Source organism: Eriocheir sinensis, chromosome 63 (genome assembly GCF_024679095.1).
Source record: "Eriocheir sinensis breed Jianghai 21 chromosome 63, ASM2467909v1, whole genome shotgun sequence".
NCBI classification, from domain to species: Eukaryota; Metazoa; Arthropoda; class Malacostraca; order Decapoda; family Varunidae; genus Eriocheir; species Eriocheir sinensis.
Window position 1 is genome coordinate 4703380 of NC_066571.1, and position 14600 is coordinate 4717979.

Genomic DNA, 14600 nt, shown 5'->3' on the forward strand with positions numbered 1-14600 from the left:
TAAAAAAAAAATGAACCCTACCCAAAATGCAGAAAAATTGGCCTTTCATATGACCCAGTGAGTACACAGGCCAGACCATGTACAGGGGCAGCAGGGGAGCAGCACTTAAGTCTCTGCAGTTTCCAGCAACTTGAGGTGCTCTTTGCAGACCTGAGGCCAGTGATGAGGCTGACCGTGTGGTGCGCTGCTGTGCGGAGTTCCGCCGCCACCTGGAGCACCTCAACGATCAGCGTGCCAGTGAGATCCAGGCGCACCTCATCAAGGCTGTGGAATGTTGTCTGGGCACCATCCGGTGAGTCCCGGCTCAGGGCTGTGTGCATTGGTGGCCATGGCTGTGTAAAGTCTGTGTGTGAGGATGAGTGTGAATGGCATGCTGGGTAAGGCAGTCTACTTTGTTAATAATCTGAATTCCAACATGGGAAGGTAACCAGTTGAAAGGGACCATGTGAGTGATAAAGCATTTATATGTATGTGCAATATGGGTATTAGATTGCAATAATTATATATATTTCTGTATTCTGTGAAAAGCTTTACTATCGGTGAAATATTTATGTATGGCATTGACTTTCCAGTTACCAGCGGCTTCAGCCTGATGGACCAAAGATTGCTGAAGTATCAAAGGAGAATCCACTAGTTCCTCCGTAAGTTCAAAAATATGACCACACATTTATTTGATAATTATTAAACCTTCACATGTATGTTAAATGGCAATTGCTAATAACAAAGATTATGTAAAAACAACTACTTTGTTCAACAATTTGCTTGGCTTCTTGTGTGTGATGGTAAAGCAAGAATTTATCACTGCAGGTACTTTACTAATTATGGAAAAGACACTACTCTGGAGGACGAGGAGGCCCTGATGTTTGGCCCGAAAGCTTGCTTCCTAATGGCCCACAACGGGTGGGTCATGGGGGATGATCCGCTGAAAAACTTTGCAAGAAAAGAATCATATGTTTACTTGAGGAGAGAACTGGTTGCCTGGGGAGACAGCGTCAAGCTCAGGTATGGGGATGAGCCCAAGGACAGCCCCTACCTGTGGGACCTGATGAAACGCTACTGTGAATACACCGCACGCATCTTCCACGGCATTCGCCTCGACAACTGTCACTCAACACCCATCCATGTGGCAGAGGTTAGTGACGTCTATGGTATTCTCTTTATTTCATATCATTTTAAGTTTTCAGGGTTTCAGAGAAATATTCAAGCACTAGCAAACAGCTGCAACTGATTGAGGAATGTCATGGAGTCTGAAAGTAGGTTTGAAGAGAGATCACTGGGAATTAAGTTTTCACATGATCAAGTTCTGTAAAATTGAACAGTAGCAATTATTGGTGCTCTATAGATCATGAAATGCTGTGTGTTGGTGTTAGAGGGCATCAGATAGTTTCCAGTTTTGTGTATGAAATTTATTTTAAACGTTTTTATTTTGTTTCAGTACATGCTGGATGCTGCAAGAAAGGTTCGGCCAGATCTTTACGTGATTGCAGAACTCTTTACCAACTCTGACCTGACAGACAACATCTTCATCAATAGGCTGGGGATCAACTCTCTCGTCAGAGGTGAGCACCAAGATGTCTGTAAGGGTTTTGTCACTGAAGTTTTGTGACAAAAACTTGAAACAGTATGATGTTCTATTCATCATATTTATTCTATCATAGGCAACTAGGATCTGAGGGCTGAAGAGACAAAAGCAAAGCTTAGAAAGGACTATCAATACATATCCTTTTTGAAGGTTTATTTCCTTCTAAGATTACCAGAAAGTGGTTTAATTTTCTTGTTTCATTACTAGATCTAGTAAGGGAATTTTACTATGTACTACTTGTACCCTCAGAGGCCATGTCGGCCCCGAACTCCCATGAGGAGGGTCGCCTGGTGTACCGCTACGGAGGCGAGCCCGTGGGGGCCTTCCTGCTGCCTCCGGTGCGGCCGCTCATCCCTTCGGTCGCTCATGCCATCTTCCTCGACTTGACGCACGACAACCGTAGCCCGGCCGAGGTGCGCACCGCCTGGGACATGCTGCCGTCCACTGCCCTTGTCAATATGGCCTGCTGTGCCACCGGCTCCAACAGGGGCTATGACGAACTTGTGCCCCATCATGTGAGTACCGCAAAGCTCCCTCACATGTTGTACTGGTGCAGGGAAATGTAACTTTGAATGGTTGTAAAAAGGGAGTACAGGTAACTCTCGATTTACACGAGTATTGTGTCCTTGAAGAGGTCGCGTAAATCAAAAACAATGTAAATCAAACAAGAGGTAGGTTTGTATTGAAAAATAAATATTCACTTCATTTGGTGGAAAAAGAGAGAGAGAGAGAGAGAGAGAATATCCATATCGCTGAGATATCCACTCAGGCACTCAGTCTCAGCCTCTCTCGTGTGAGGAAGAAATGAGGGACTCCATTGCGGCTGGCTAGTATTGGTACCGGGACTGAGCTCAGCTGTGTGGCCGTGGCGTCGTGTGAGTACAGTTGCGTGAGACATCTGGTGGCCAGTCCATAAAATATCACGTATAAATGAAAAAACTTGTAAATTAAAACTTTCTTTGGATTTTGGACCCCGCGTTATTTCAAAAACGCGTAAACCAAACTCGCATAAATTGAGAGTTACCTGAAGCAATATCCTCTTGATGCAACATGATATGTAGTCGCATATAGAGAAGATGGCATCACTATAAACACACTTGCCTGCGCCATGACGGGCTGGGGCCGACTACCATCCAGGCCCCTCAAGCAAGTCTACTGAAAAATGTTGCCTTAATTTCATCTACTTAATAAAAAGAAAGATCAGTGAAATACTGTCAGAACTTTTCTATATATCAAAAGAATATTTTAGTATGATAGTTTTTTATCATTGTTCAAGAGGTGGTAATGTTGGTCCTTGTGTTTCAGATCCATGTGGTGGACGAGCAGCGGGTGTACGCCGCCTGGAGCAAGGGCAGTCCACAGCGCGGGGAGGTCAACAAGAAGTCAGGGATCATTGAGTGCAAGAATGTGCTCAACAAACTCCACTATGAACTGGGTGCAAATGGCTTCAATCAGGTATGTGGAGAAAAATGGCTGAATTATTAGTTTTTTGCTTGGTATATCCAAATTTCATATCTGAGTTATCTGAGAGTAAGATGCAATATCCCAACTCTTCACTGTCTACTGTGCTCATGGCTTGTTTCATCTTCTACATCAGGGGTTCCCAACCTGGGATGCATGTACCCCAAGTGGTACATTAGGACTTTTCAGGGGGTACATTGGGTCCGAGAGGATAACCACTACTGTACAATACATGGTGTTGTAATCTGCATTCAAATTGCAAAATGTAATTTTTTTTTTTCAATTTCCTCATTTTAGTAAGCAAAACTGTTATTTAAATTATATCATCAGTCTACGCATACAGATTTCATCATAAAATATCAAAATATTACAATTTCATTGTTTTTTTATCTGAAATTTTTAGGGGTACACGGGAACCTATAAAAATGCCCAAGGGGTACAGAGGAACAAAAAGGTTGGGAACCCCTGTTCTATATGGTGTTGAATTTATACCTGTGTATTTTGGCCTGACCTCTAATATGGACAATATTCACAAACCTTGTCCTCCCATTTCAGGAGTATCAAGGCACTTCTCCAAATGACTCTGGTCTTTCTGTTTTGCATATCTTTTACTACGCAGTATTTGCAGAAACAATACCTTGTGGGCTTTTTGTGTTTTATCTTTTTAGTTGCATTGTTTAGCTGCCTCCTATCCTGTTAAAAACAAAAGACAGCCTAGACAGTTTTGGTATGTCACATTTGCTATTGGAAGATGACAATAAAGTCTGTAACAAAAGCTGCACTCTCACCAGCTGTGTTCCCTTGCAGGTGTTTGTGGACCAGGTGACAGAACACGTGGTGACGGTGACGCGCCACAACCCTGTGAGCCACCAGAGTGTGGTGCTGGTGGCCTACACGTCCTTCAAACCCCCGGCACAAATAAAGGAAGGCCACATCCGCCCCCTCAAGGTGCAGGGTCATCTGGAAGAAATTATTTTTGAAATGCAAGTCAAAGGGAGGAAGTTAGGGTGAGTTTTTGTGTGTTTCTTTGGAGATACTTCCAAAACTAAATTTACTTAAGAGGGTAGTAAATGTGCACAATACTACTAGTTTATTATATGTTGTTAGTCTCACAACACTGTTAGGTGAGTATTGATTACAAGGAGGATCTGGTGATATGTTTGTCTAAATAGATCTGTGTCTTTACGCACTCTATATTTTGTTTTAAGGGATGAAGAAAAGATCCCAGCCGTGACTTTGTATTTTTTTATTTTTAAGGGATGAGGATAAGAAGATTCCGGGAGTTTTTGTCCCTGATCTGGAGTTCATCAATGGTCTGGACAACTTCTCTGTGGATGTCAAGGAACACGTGGCTCCCGACCAGTCCAGCTTTGTCCGTGTCGCGTCCAGCAATGACTCGGACATGACGGTGTGTGAATACACCCCGAACTTCACCCCTGGCTCAGTCATTGCCTTCAGGTAGGGCAGGTGGCAGAAAGAAACACTTATGAGTACATAGCATTCATTTATTACAAAACTTATAAACTTATCATACATTTAATCGATATACAACTCACCATGGAGGAGCATCGCATTATACATTTATAGTACATTGCCTTGAGGTAGAACAGGTGGCATTTGTTAAAAATTATATCTTGATGCAACAGTAATCACAGAGGAAGTAATGAGACACAATTACTTTGGTACTATATATGTGGTGCTCCTTCTGATGTGAGGCAAATGACATGGGGGTTGATTTTGAGATCACTTACCTGCATTGACCAACTGTTATACAGGCATTCTGACTTTTACATGAGTACATACTGTACTTTTTTTCTCTTCAGAATAAGTCTTGAACATTTGACCTTGTTACAAAACCAATGAGACATTAATTTACTCAACACTTGCTCAACTTTTTCCTCAGGTTAAGTCTCCTGCCCCGCGCTCAGACCGCCATCAACAAGATTCGTGGGATACTGTCGGAGTTTGGCTACAAGGTAACATAGATTGCTTGTATATTTCTTTGAGGGTATGGAATGGAGGCAGCCTGGTTCAGGAATGGTGATGAATTTGTAAACTATTATACAAGTATGGAACTGCTGCTTCAACAACCCTCTTTGGTGTACATCTCATCGTTTTTATTTCATTACAAAAATATATTTCACGAGTCAAATGGTAAAAATTTAAAAATTATTCCTAATTATTTACCTGATCAGGGAGGAAACAGAAACAGGATAGTGGTAATAACTATTTTTCTTTTTCTTTCAATGCTTCATCAGGATACAGTTGTAAGTTACTGGATGGTCTTTTGCTTCTCATATTTAAAAAAATTTAGAGGAGAGAAGCACAGACACACAAAGCTTAGGTTGAATGTCAAGAGTCTAACGTCTTGCATTTAGTGCTTAAAAATGTTTTGTGAATCTATACTTTTTCTTTTTGCAGTTTTAATACTTACATGAACAATAATTATATGAATTCATATACATTTATTTGAAAAATACTTGAATGGTTACATTTCTAATTTCCTTTTTACAGTCGAGAATTTCTGAAGTCACAACCCACAACCCTGTGTTGACGGAAATTGTGAACAGGCTCAGCCTGGTAGACCTGAATCGTATCCTTTATCGCTGCGACGATGAGGAAAAGGACGAGGGCAGGGGCTGGGGGACCTACAACATCCCTAAATACGGCCCACTGCTCTACTGTGGCCTGCAAGGTGACCAATCTCATCAATTGCAGCTGCATATAACCTTAATGTAAAATCTGCAAGCAAGGGGAGGGATGTACACTCTAATTTGTGTATATTTTAGATAGAATTGTACTCTTGCAGGTGTTGTGTCTGTACTCAGCGAGATTCGTGTGATAAATGACCTTGGTCACCCGCTGTGTGGGAATCTGCGTGATGGTGACTGGCTCCTAGACTACATCGTGGGGCGCCTCAAGCTGGAGCCGTCGACCCAGCGCCTGGCGGGCTGGCTGGAGGTGAGGAGGCTGTACTGTGTGTAGGGCTGTTGAGAGGACTTTTACCTATATCTCCAGAAGTAAGACTGTGTACATGGAGTTAACAAGTCTATATATGATTAGTGGAGTTGTGTTAAGGGAATATAGAAAGCCTCTTTATGAAGTTAGCTGCTTTTAAGTATGTAAATCAACCTTTCTGTAATCAACACCTTCTTCCCTGGCCTGCAGGAGGTGTTTGGCTACCTGAAGGATGTGCCGCGCTACCTCATCCCGGCCTACTTTGATTCCATCATCACCAGCATCTACCTCACCCTCATCAACAGGGCTTGGGCTCTGATGGGAGAGTGAGTACTTTTCTACAAAAATAAGCGACTCAGCTCGAGGTCATACTTCTTGCATTTTGTGAATAGTTCCTTGAATAGTCAATTGCAAAAGCTTTCTTGTCCACATGTCCCTACATTGCTTGTGTTTCTGTTTGCAGGTTTATCTCTGAAGGCTCAAACTTTGTGAAGGCTCTTGGTTTATGCTCAGTACAATTTTGTGGCGTCGTCAAGTCTGCTCTGCTGCCGCCACTGTCCCCCAACCTGGCAGACCCCAAACCTCCAACTGTCCCTGACAGTTCAGGTGGCCAAATCCAGTTGTCTGCCACCATTGCTGCTGGTGAGTTCAGTACTTCATCCTTGACCTTTCCAGAGTTACAACCTTTTGTTGTAGATGTAAAATACTTTGTTGTAGAAGGTAATTGTTTTTCTCATTAATCAGCTACTCATTCAGGGCTGCCTTACTTTATTCTCAGTATATGTTTTTTAGTTTGTAACAATTTTTTGAATAGTTATTGTTTTTATCATAAATTAACTCCTCCTCCAGGTCTGCCACACTTCTCGGTTGGCTACATGCGAAACTGGGGCCGAGACACCTTCATCGCCCTCCCTGGGAACCTCCTCATCCCCAGCAGATATGATGAAGCCAGGTGGGTTTGGAGGCGTGCCCTTTACTATTGTTGTCATACTTAATGGATCAGTTTTGGTGAATCTTAAGATTCACACAACAAGAGGGAAGGCAGAGGGTAGCAAAGTATTCCTCTTGCCAAATTTGAAGGGTCTTGTGATGTTAGTGTTCGGTGAGTCATGGGGAGGAAGGTTGACATACTTCAGTGACTGTACAATTTGATGACATTTGTGTACCAAATAGTGCGAGAATCTGGTCGATACACTAACTCATGCTATTTTATTTGTAATGAATGTAGTATGACCCAGGCTATTCAATTTTAGCTTAAGTAAGTGTTTCTCATTGGATTTTGTTTATATTTTTTTTGCAGCTTGTTCCATTTGAGACTTGCTTGCACGATTCAAAACTCAGTAGTTGACTTTTTATCGACTTATTTTGTTAAGAGTAACCTGAACAAACAGAACTTTCTCACCATTTCTCTGTCTGACAGGTGGATCATCTTGGCGTTTGCGGGCACGCTGCGTCACGGCCTCATTCCAAACCTCCTTGATGGCGGGAAGAAGGCGCGATTCAACTGTCGGGACTCTGTTTGGTTCTGGCTCATGGCTATCCAAAGGTAAACATTAACAGCCCTCCATTGAACTGTAGTGAAAAATTGTTATATACTGAGTGCATAGACCTGTTATGTTTGGTGCTGTAATGGTTTCAATAAGAAAGTTGTTGAAATGAATGGAACTGTGTGGATAATAAATGCTCAGAAACAGTCACTTAGATATCTATCACCAAATACTCTACAGATATGTAACGACTGTACCTGAAGGCTACAAGATTCTGAAGGACAAGGTTTCTCGTCTCTATCCATCAGATGATTCTCCTCCACAAGAACCTGGGAAATGTGTAAGTTTGTGTAGACTATCATGTTTTATTTCATAGCAATATTAGGTACATTTAAACCCTCCATTGCTTTTTGTATCTTTTTGTTCACTGAACATTTCAATATCTCAATAAGAAAAATGTTATTCCTTTCCCCACAACAACAAAATTTTTCCCCTCACCTTCAAAATAGTGATCTTGCACCCACCCAGCTATAAACTAAAGACCTATATTGGTTTATGTTTGGAATGACTTTTGGTAAGGGGAAAACCAGTCGAAAGAAAGTACTTTCTGCATATGGGACAACTGTACTTGTGCCACTCCTCCCCCTGATGCTGCAAAATTCAAAGACAGATTGCTTGAAGCTCTTCCTCCTCCCTCAGGAGCAACTGCTGGAGGAGGTGATCCAAGAGGCTCTGCAGCGTCACTTCCAGGGTGTCAGGTTTAGGGAGAGGAATGCTGGCTTCCAGATCGACAGGCAGATGACGGACGACGGATTCAACAACAACGTGGGAGTGGATCTGGATACAGGTGAGCATGGTCACTACTGAATGGAAAAGTGTCAGTAACAGGGCAGTGCAAATTAACTTTAGCATCATTATTCTTAAATATTTTCCACTGGATCCTGGGAAGGCATAAAACTTTGCATCAGGGATTTATAGTGTAGCATTGTGTGAAGATATATTTATATCGTGTTGGAATTTCATGTTTCATCATACCAGAACATTACACAAGCACTTAGTTGGCCTGTGAATAAAAGAAGTAATAAAAAGTACCAATGAAATAGATGGCTTCACTCAAAAGAGAATTCTCTGAACAGGTTTTGTGTATGGTGGTTCTGTACACAACTGTGGGACCTGGATGGACAAGATGGGGTCCAGCGAGTTGGCCGGCACCAAGGGCAAACCAGCGACGCCTCGTGACGGCAGTGCCGTGGAGATTGTTGGCCTGTCCAAGTCTGCTCTCGGCTTCCTGGGCCGGATGCACCAGGAAGGACATTTCTCCTACAACAGTGTGGAGCGCTGCGATGAGACAGGTGTGTGGGAGCCTGTCACCTTCTATGAAGTGGCATTTTGTACACCATTATCTTTAGCAAACCAATATCTATCACCATTTGATATTCTACATGTATAATAACAAGGGATTATTTTTTTTATAATCGATATTTGTATTAATCTGTTTCACTTGGATCAGTATTTGTCAAGTTACCAATATTTTGGATTTCCTTCACTTTAGGAAAGGTAACCAAATGGACATACGAGTTCTGGGAGAAGAAAATTGAAGAAAACTTTGAGAAGTTCTTCTGGGTCAATGAGACGCCAGTGCCTGAGGCGGAGCCAAAGCCCGAGCTGATCCACCGCCGGGGCATATACAAAGACTCCCACAACGCCTCACAGTTCTGGGCAGACTTCCAACTGCGATGCAACTTCCCAATTGCTATCGCTGTGGTGAGTGTGGGAAGGGAAGAGTGTATCTTGATCTTACAATGACAAACACTGCAGAGCAGGTATACAAGAAGCTCCAATATTGAGGTCTGGTTCCCAGTACAGAAGTGCACGACTTTCTGTGCCACCCATGAGTCCTGAGCTCATTTTTTATTTCCAGGCTCCTGAGATGACGACGCCTAAGAATGCCTGGGCTGCACTGAAGAATGCAGAAAAAATCTTGCTGGGACCTTTAGGCATCAAGACGCTGGACCCCAAGGACTGGGGCTACAACGGGGACTATGACAACTCCAACAACACTGCTGACTCAAAGTTGGCGCACGGTTTCAATTACCACCAAGGTCCAGTAAGTGTCAATGCAAAAACATAAAACTTGTATTAATAAAAATGAAGCACCTGCATGGAGCAGTGGCTAACATGCCTGACTAGAACTCCATGGGCCTGGGTTTGAATCTTGGCCTGAGCAGTTGGCATGCAGCTCACCCAGCTGTCCATTCTCCCTTTTGGGTTGGTCAATAAATGGGTACCTGGGGACACCTGGGGAAGGTAAACTGTGGTAATCCTGGGCATCACATTGGTCTGTGTCCCGGGGTAATGGGTTCTTAATCACCACTGTCTCAAAGGGCCAACAGTATGAAGAGGAGCACTGCAGCCACTCACAGCTATAGCTCGTACACTAAACTTTACCTTTTGTCATTACTAAGACAAAATCATCAGTGATATGTGTCTTGTGGCAGAATAGCAGCACTGCACACACCTCACTAAAGGTAAAGGTGGGGGCATATGTCACAGCTGTGTGTGACCTTGGTGCTCATCTCCATTGCAATGGTCCTTGAGCCTGTGGTGGGTAAGAGTCTATCACCCAGGGACACAAGGCCAGCGTAACATATGGGTTGCCATGGTCTACCTCTCCCAGGTTTCCTCAGGTACTCACTTATCACTAGCCTGTAACGAAGGATGAACAGCTGGGTGAGCTGCATGTCGACTGGCCGGGCCGTGACTCAAATCCAGACCTGTGGATTTGTAGCTAAGCACGCAAATTACTGCACCACGGAAACACTGATCCTAACTAGTGTTGTGGTATATAAATGGTTGTAGGCTAGGGAAGATATGATTATGTAGTAAATTGAATTCACATATAACACAACCAGACTTCTGTATGTGAGAAGGAGACCGCCTACTAGTAACCCTGCACTACATGCTACATCCTCTTGTGCTCCAGGAGTGGCTGTGGCCTGTGGGGTGGCTCCTGCGTGCCCAGCTGGCCATCGCTCCCAAGGTGGGTGGCTGTGAAGAGCTGGCGCGGACCATGAGCCATGTCAAGTCGCTCATGGCCAACCACCTCACACACCTCCTCACCTCCTCGTGGCGCTCCCTCCCTGAGCTGACCAACGCTGACGGTGCCTTCTGCAAGGACTCCAACCCAGCACAGTCCTGGAGCACTGGCTGCCTACTGGAGGTGCGTCGTACCTCAGCCCACCTGAAAGTTTGCTTGGTCTTAATGTCAATATGAAAAGATAATATAGAAATACAAAATGTATGATATCATTTTTATACATTAAATCAGTAAATGCTTACTGGTCAGTTTGTTGGTAAATATATCTTCTCCCTGCAAAAATTTATGCCAGTTTTGAAAATCAGTGATCTAGTGTTGACTGTTGGCTAAAGTGTGTGGCTACAATTTGCCACCACCTCGTAACTCATCATGGCTGTGAGATGACTGATGCTGAACCCTTAATGGAGCCCATACTGAAGCTTTCTGAGCATCCTTGAATGGAGTCTTTAATCAATCTTTATTTACAGGTGCTGTGGGAGATGGATCACATAGAGCGAGGTCTAAAGAACAGCATGAATAGCATTTGAAGAGACCCGGGCTACACCACCATCCTTCCCCTGAACAACCTGCCCCAGCATCCCTCGACCCTCCCCGTGCAGTGCCAATACGACTTCCCCTCCAGCACCTCCTTCCCCTTAGATGACAATAGGCAGCACTACAATCTAGGTCTTCAACCACACAACTCAAGTGAAAGTCTCGATTCACCTTACTCAGCCCTACAGCAAACAGCTCCACAGACCAGCAGGATTGTTATCACCACTAAGAATGTCGATCCCTCGTTTTCTTACGTCAAAGAAGTGGATGTAGGCAACACTGTGATTTCTTACGTTCCCCATAATGTTGTGTTCAGTGAGGACCCAGACTTTTTTGATACTGTCCATGATGTTGTTCATGTTAAATGTTTCCAAACTGACATTAACTTTTCCATGGCCTTCCTGTGCAAGCCGCAGGATCTCCCAGAAAACTGTCTCGTTGTCTGGGCAGTAGATGAGAAAGTCCGGCAAAATGCGATGTGGAGTAGCCCGGAACACCTGAAAGTAAAAGAAGAAAAGCTGCAGACCAGTGCCAAAGTTCCCTGGTTCAGAAGCAAAAGTGCAAGCAAGGAGCAGCTGCTCCACCTTTCCCCCCGCGGCCCAGCCATGACGGAGCCTCTCTACCAAGGTGCACAGTCAGGATCAAAGAAATATCAGGGCAGAGTCCCTTCCATCGTGGCCTTGCTGACCCACCATGCCAAGAGCCACCACAAAGTTCAGAAGACTGCACCACAACCTGAGAAGTCCATTCTAAAGGCATTCCAAGATGGTTCCTCAGAGAATGAATATGGAGTCTGGCAGCAAAACAGATTTGCTCCAGTTTCCCGAGAGATCCACAAAGCTCTGGCCGCAGAGGAGGAAGAAATTACGGATAAATCTGTGAGGCAGATGGTCGACGATTTTGACAAAGGTACTGGCTATGGCTTCAGTTACCACCTCAGCCCGTCCACCAGGGTCACACCATCAAGTCGGCCGTCAGTTCTCAACATACCGCCGCCTCCACAGATGCCGCTGCCTCCTGTGCCCGAGGCTCATGACTACTCTGAGCCCCAGCCCGGCCCCTCCTCTAGGAGAGACTCAAGTCCAAGGCTGGCCAAGCCCTCGGTGACATGGAAACAGTTCCAGTCCAACACGGCAAGCAAGGTCCACCGGCTGTGCCAACCTGTGGCCTACAGGGCTCAGAGGTTGTCCGAGTCCGTCACCTTCCTGAACCCCTACACGCAGAAGGCAGAGTACGAGGCAGCAACGGAAGAAAAGGGTTCAAGCCAAATTATATTGACTCCCCACTCCGAGAAACAAAGGAGGGAGTCAACTTCCCTGTTTCTTCCGGATGACGACGACCTCATCAAACCCAAGGACATAGATCAACAGAAACTATCTACTGTCTTAGTTTTGTCTTTGTTTGTTATTGCCCTAATTATTTTTTACCTAGTTTATTTCCTGTAGACTTTGTTGTATGTTCACTCCCCCATTTCTGTGTTTTAGTTGTGACACAATTAGTTGATAATCTGAGAGCTGTTCTGAGGGAGCTTCTAGACGCAGTGTTGTAGCTTACATGACGTGTTAATGTGTTGCTTCAAGGACATGAAAGCAGAGCTATATCTTTCTGGCTGCACAAATACCTGAAAAGGCAAGTAAATAAATACATGCATCAAGTAGCTGGTTTATGTCTCTGATGCTTTTGATAACCTACAATGTACATGTTGTTAAGTCAAGTAATTATATAAAGAAGTATATTGTTATAGCAATAATATATTCATGCAAATGAAGATGCTGCATGTCTATTCTACTTGGTAATTTAAGAAATTTCTAATTACCTTCGTATGTGTTGCCTATTATTGATTTCTAAATGCCATTTATGTTGTATGCAGTGTTGCTTTTAAGGATGGTGTTTTGATATTTATAGATTATATACATAGTTTAATGTTTATATATATATTCGATGCTTGAATCAATAAATTAACTGCTAATTTGAGTTTTTAATTACCCTAGTGGGCACGAACTGAAGGTCTATATACCAACACCTGTCACAAGAGCCTCCTTGGTGAAGTGGTTAGCCAACCTAGCTATGAATACAAGGGCCTGGGTTTGAATCCTGGCCTGGGAAGTCGGCATCCAGCCCATCCAAATGGTCATCCTATCTTTCTGGTAAAGTTGGGGGCATCATAATTACAGCTGCACATGGCCTCAGTGCTTATCTTGGTCACATTGGCCCCCTGTGGTGGGAAATAACCCATTACCCGGGACAAGAGACGAGTGTGATACCCAAGTTACCAGTCTACCTTCCTCTGTCTTTCTTATTGAGTAGCTTGAAAGGGAGGAGGAACAGCTGGCTGGGCTGCGTGCTGACCACCCTGGCATTAATCTGAACTCAGGCACACTGATTAGTTGCTAGGCATGCTAACCACTTCACCATAGAAGCCCTTCAAGCTTGTTAATAAATGGATACCTGGGCAAAAGTGAGGAAGGTAGACTTTGGAAACTGGAATGCCACCCTGGTGTTGTGGCAGGGATAAAAGTGATAACAAATGTCAAGTTAAAAAATGTTACAATAAAGAGGATGAGAGGCATTAGACTGAATTTCGTATATGCAAAGAACATTTACAGCACGAAGATGTTAAAGATCATATCGTCACCCTCATAAAATAATCACCTGAGTCACTTTTCATTGATTTCCAGGTTTTTGTCTACATCAATTTTTCAACATGTGACGCCCATTTTTGTAAAGTTGCCTTCATCATTCAGGGTTCAAGTGTTCTAGAATTAACCTTTTCATTTCTGCCTAAATCTTAAGCCAAATGAGATAATGACAGTTCTTTTCTGATTTCCTGAAAAGAAGAAAATAATGACAGGCGGTTTGTTTACGAAGGTGACGATATATCAAATTAGTAAATTAGCTGGATGTAAAATTACTGATTACAACCAAGTGACATCCAACAACAGACCCGACTAGCAAACAGTACTCAAGGACAGGAAGCATTAAACATCAAACTTTGAATATTGGGGCCAAGAAACTTTTAAGAACCTGCCTGCTCTACACTCAACAGTATTGTACTTACATGAGGTGAAGGACCAATATCTTTGAGCAGTGACTGATTTGAGACTCATCAGGAAAAGGATGATTCTGATGTCCAGCAGCATGTAAGGGAGTAGAAGATTTGGCTGAGTGTTGGCCATCTGAAATTGGGCATAAAGTTACTAATCTGACTACACTATGTTCTCGCTATGCAAATTTGAGTTGTGTCCAATCTTGAAAGCTTTAAGCTGACTCCTGCACAGATCTTTGCTTTCTAATTACAGTCCTAAAGATTCTCTCCCTCTTTCTAGACTTTCATCTCCAGTTTCCTTTTGGGCTAATCTATTTCCACTGTGGTAGATGGTCACTGATCTATCTTAAAATCTATAAACATTGGTGTTCTGCAGGACTGTTCTGTTACCCAACCTCTTTCTATCATTCATTGATCTATTCAATTTGACCGGCC

At 43.5% G+C, this 14600-nt stretch overlaps 2 protein-coding genes across 18 annotated transcripts in view; both read left to right on the forward strand.

The window, feature by feature from the left end:
- LOC126986889 (glycogen debranching enzyme-like) overlaps positions 1–11278 on the forward strand; it is a 60459-nt gene extending 49181 nt beyond the window's left edge. For all 17 annotated transcript variants that reach the window (XM_050843369.1, XM_050843370.1, XM_050843381.1 and 14 more), the window contains 22 exons: positions 149–292; positions 573–641; positions 808–1132; positions 1436–1559; positions 1832–2097; positions 2888–3037; positions 3851–4050; positions 4301–4501; positions 4947–5019; positions 5558–5738; positions 5853–6004; positions 6212–6327; positions 6465–6643; positions 6851–6953; positions 7422–7547; positions 7729–7828; positions 8188–8335; positions 8625–8840; positions 9041–9252; positions 9410–9595; positions 10472–10708; positions 11053–11278. In XM_050843369.1, the coding sequence (XP_050699326.1) occupies positions 149–292; positions 573–641; positions 808–1132; positions 1436–1559; positions 1832–2097; positions 2888–3037; positions 3851–4050; positions 4301–4501; positions 4947–5019; positions 5558–5738; positions 5853–6004; positions 6212–6327; positions 6465–6643; positions 6851–6953; positions 7422–7547; positions 7729–7828; positions 8188–8335; positions 8625–8840; positions 9041–9252; positions 9410–9595; positions 10472–10708; positions 11053–11112 (3568 nt within the window). In that variant the 3' untranslated portion in view covers positions 11113–11278. The remainder of the gene's footprint in view (positions 1–148; positions 293–572; positions 642–807; positions 1133–1435; positions 1560–1831; positions 2098–2887; positions 3038–3850; positions 4051–4300; positions 4502–4946; positions 5020–5557; positions 5739–5852; positions 6005–6211; positions 6328–6464; positions 6644–6850; positions 6954–7421; positions 7548–7728; positions 7829–8187; positions 8336–8624; positions 8841–9040; positions 9253–9409; positions 9596–10471; positions 10709–11052) is intronic.
- Positions 11113–13088, forward strand: LOC126986785 (uncharacterized; the record flags this gene model as incomplete). Its single annotated transcript, XM_050843156.1, has 1 exon — positions 11113–13088. A coding segment is annotated over one exon (1452 nt), but the record flags the coding sequence as incomplete, so codon positions are not given.
- Between the last annotated feature and the right edge of the window lie 1512 nt (positions 13089–14600).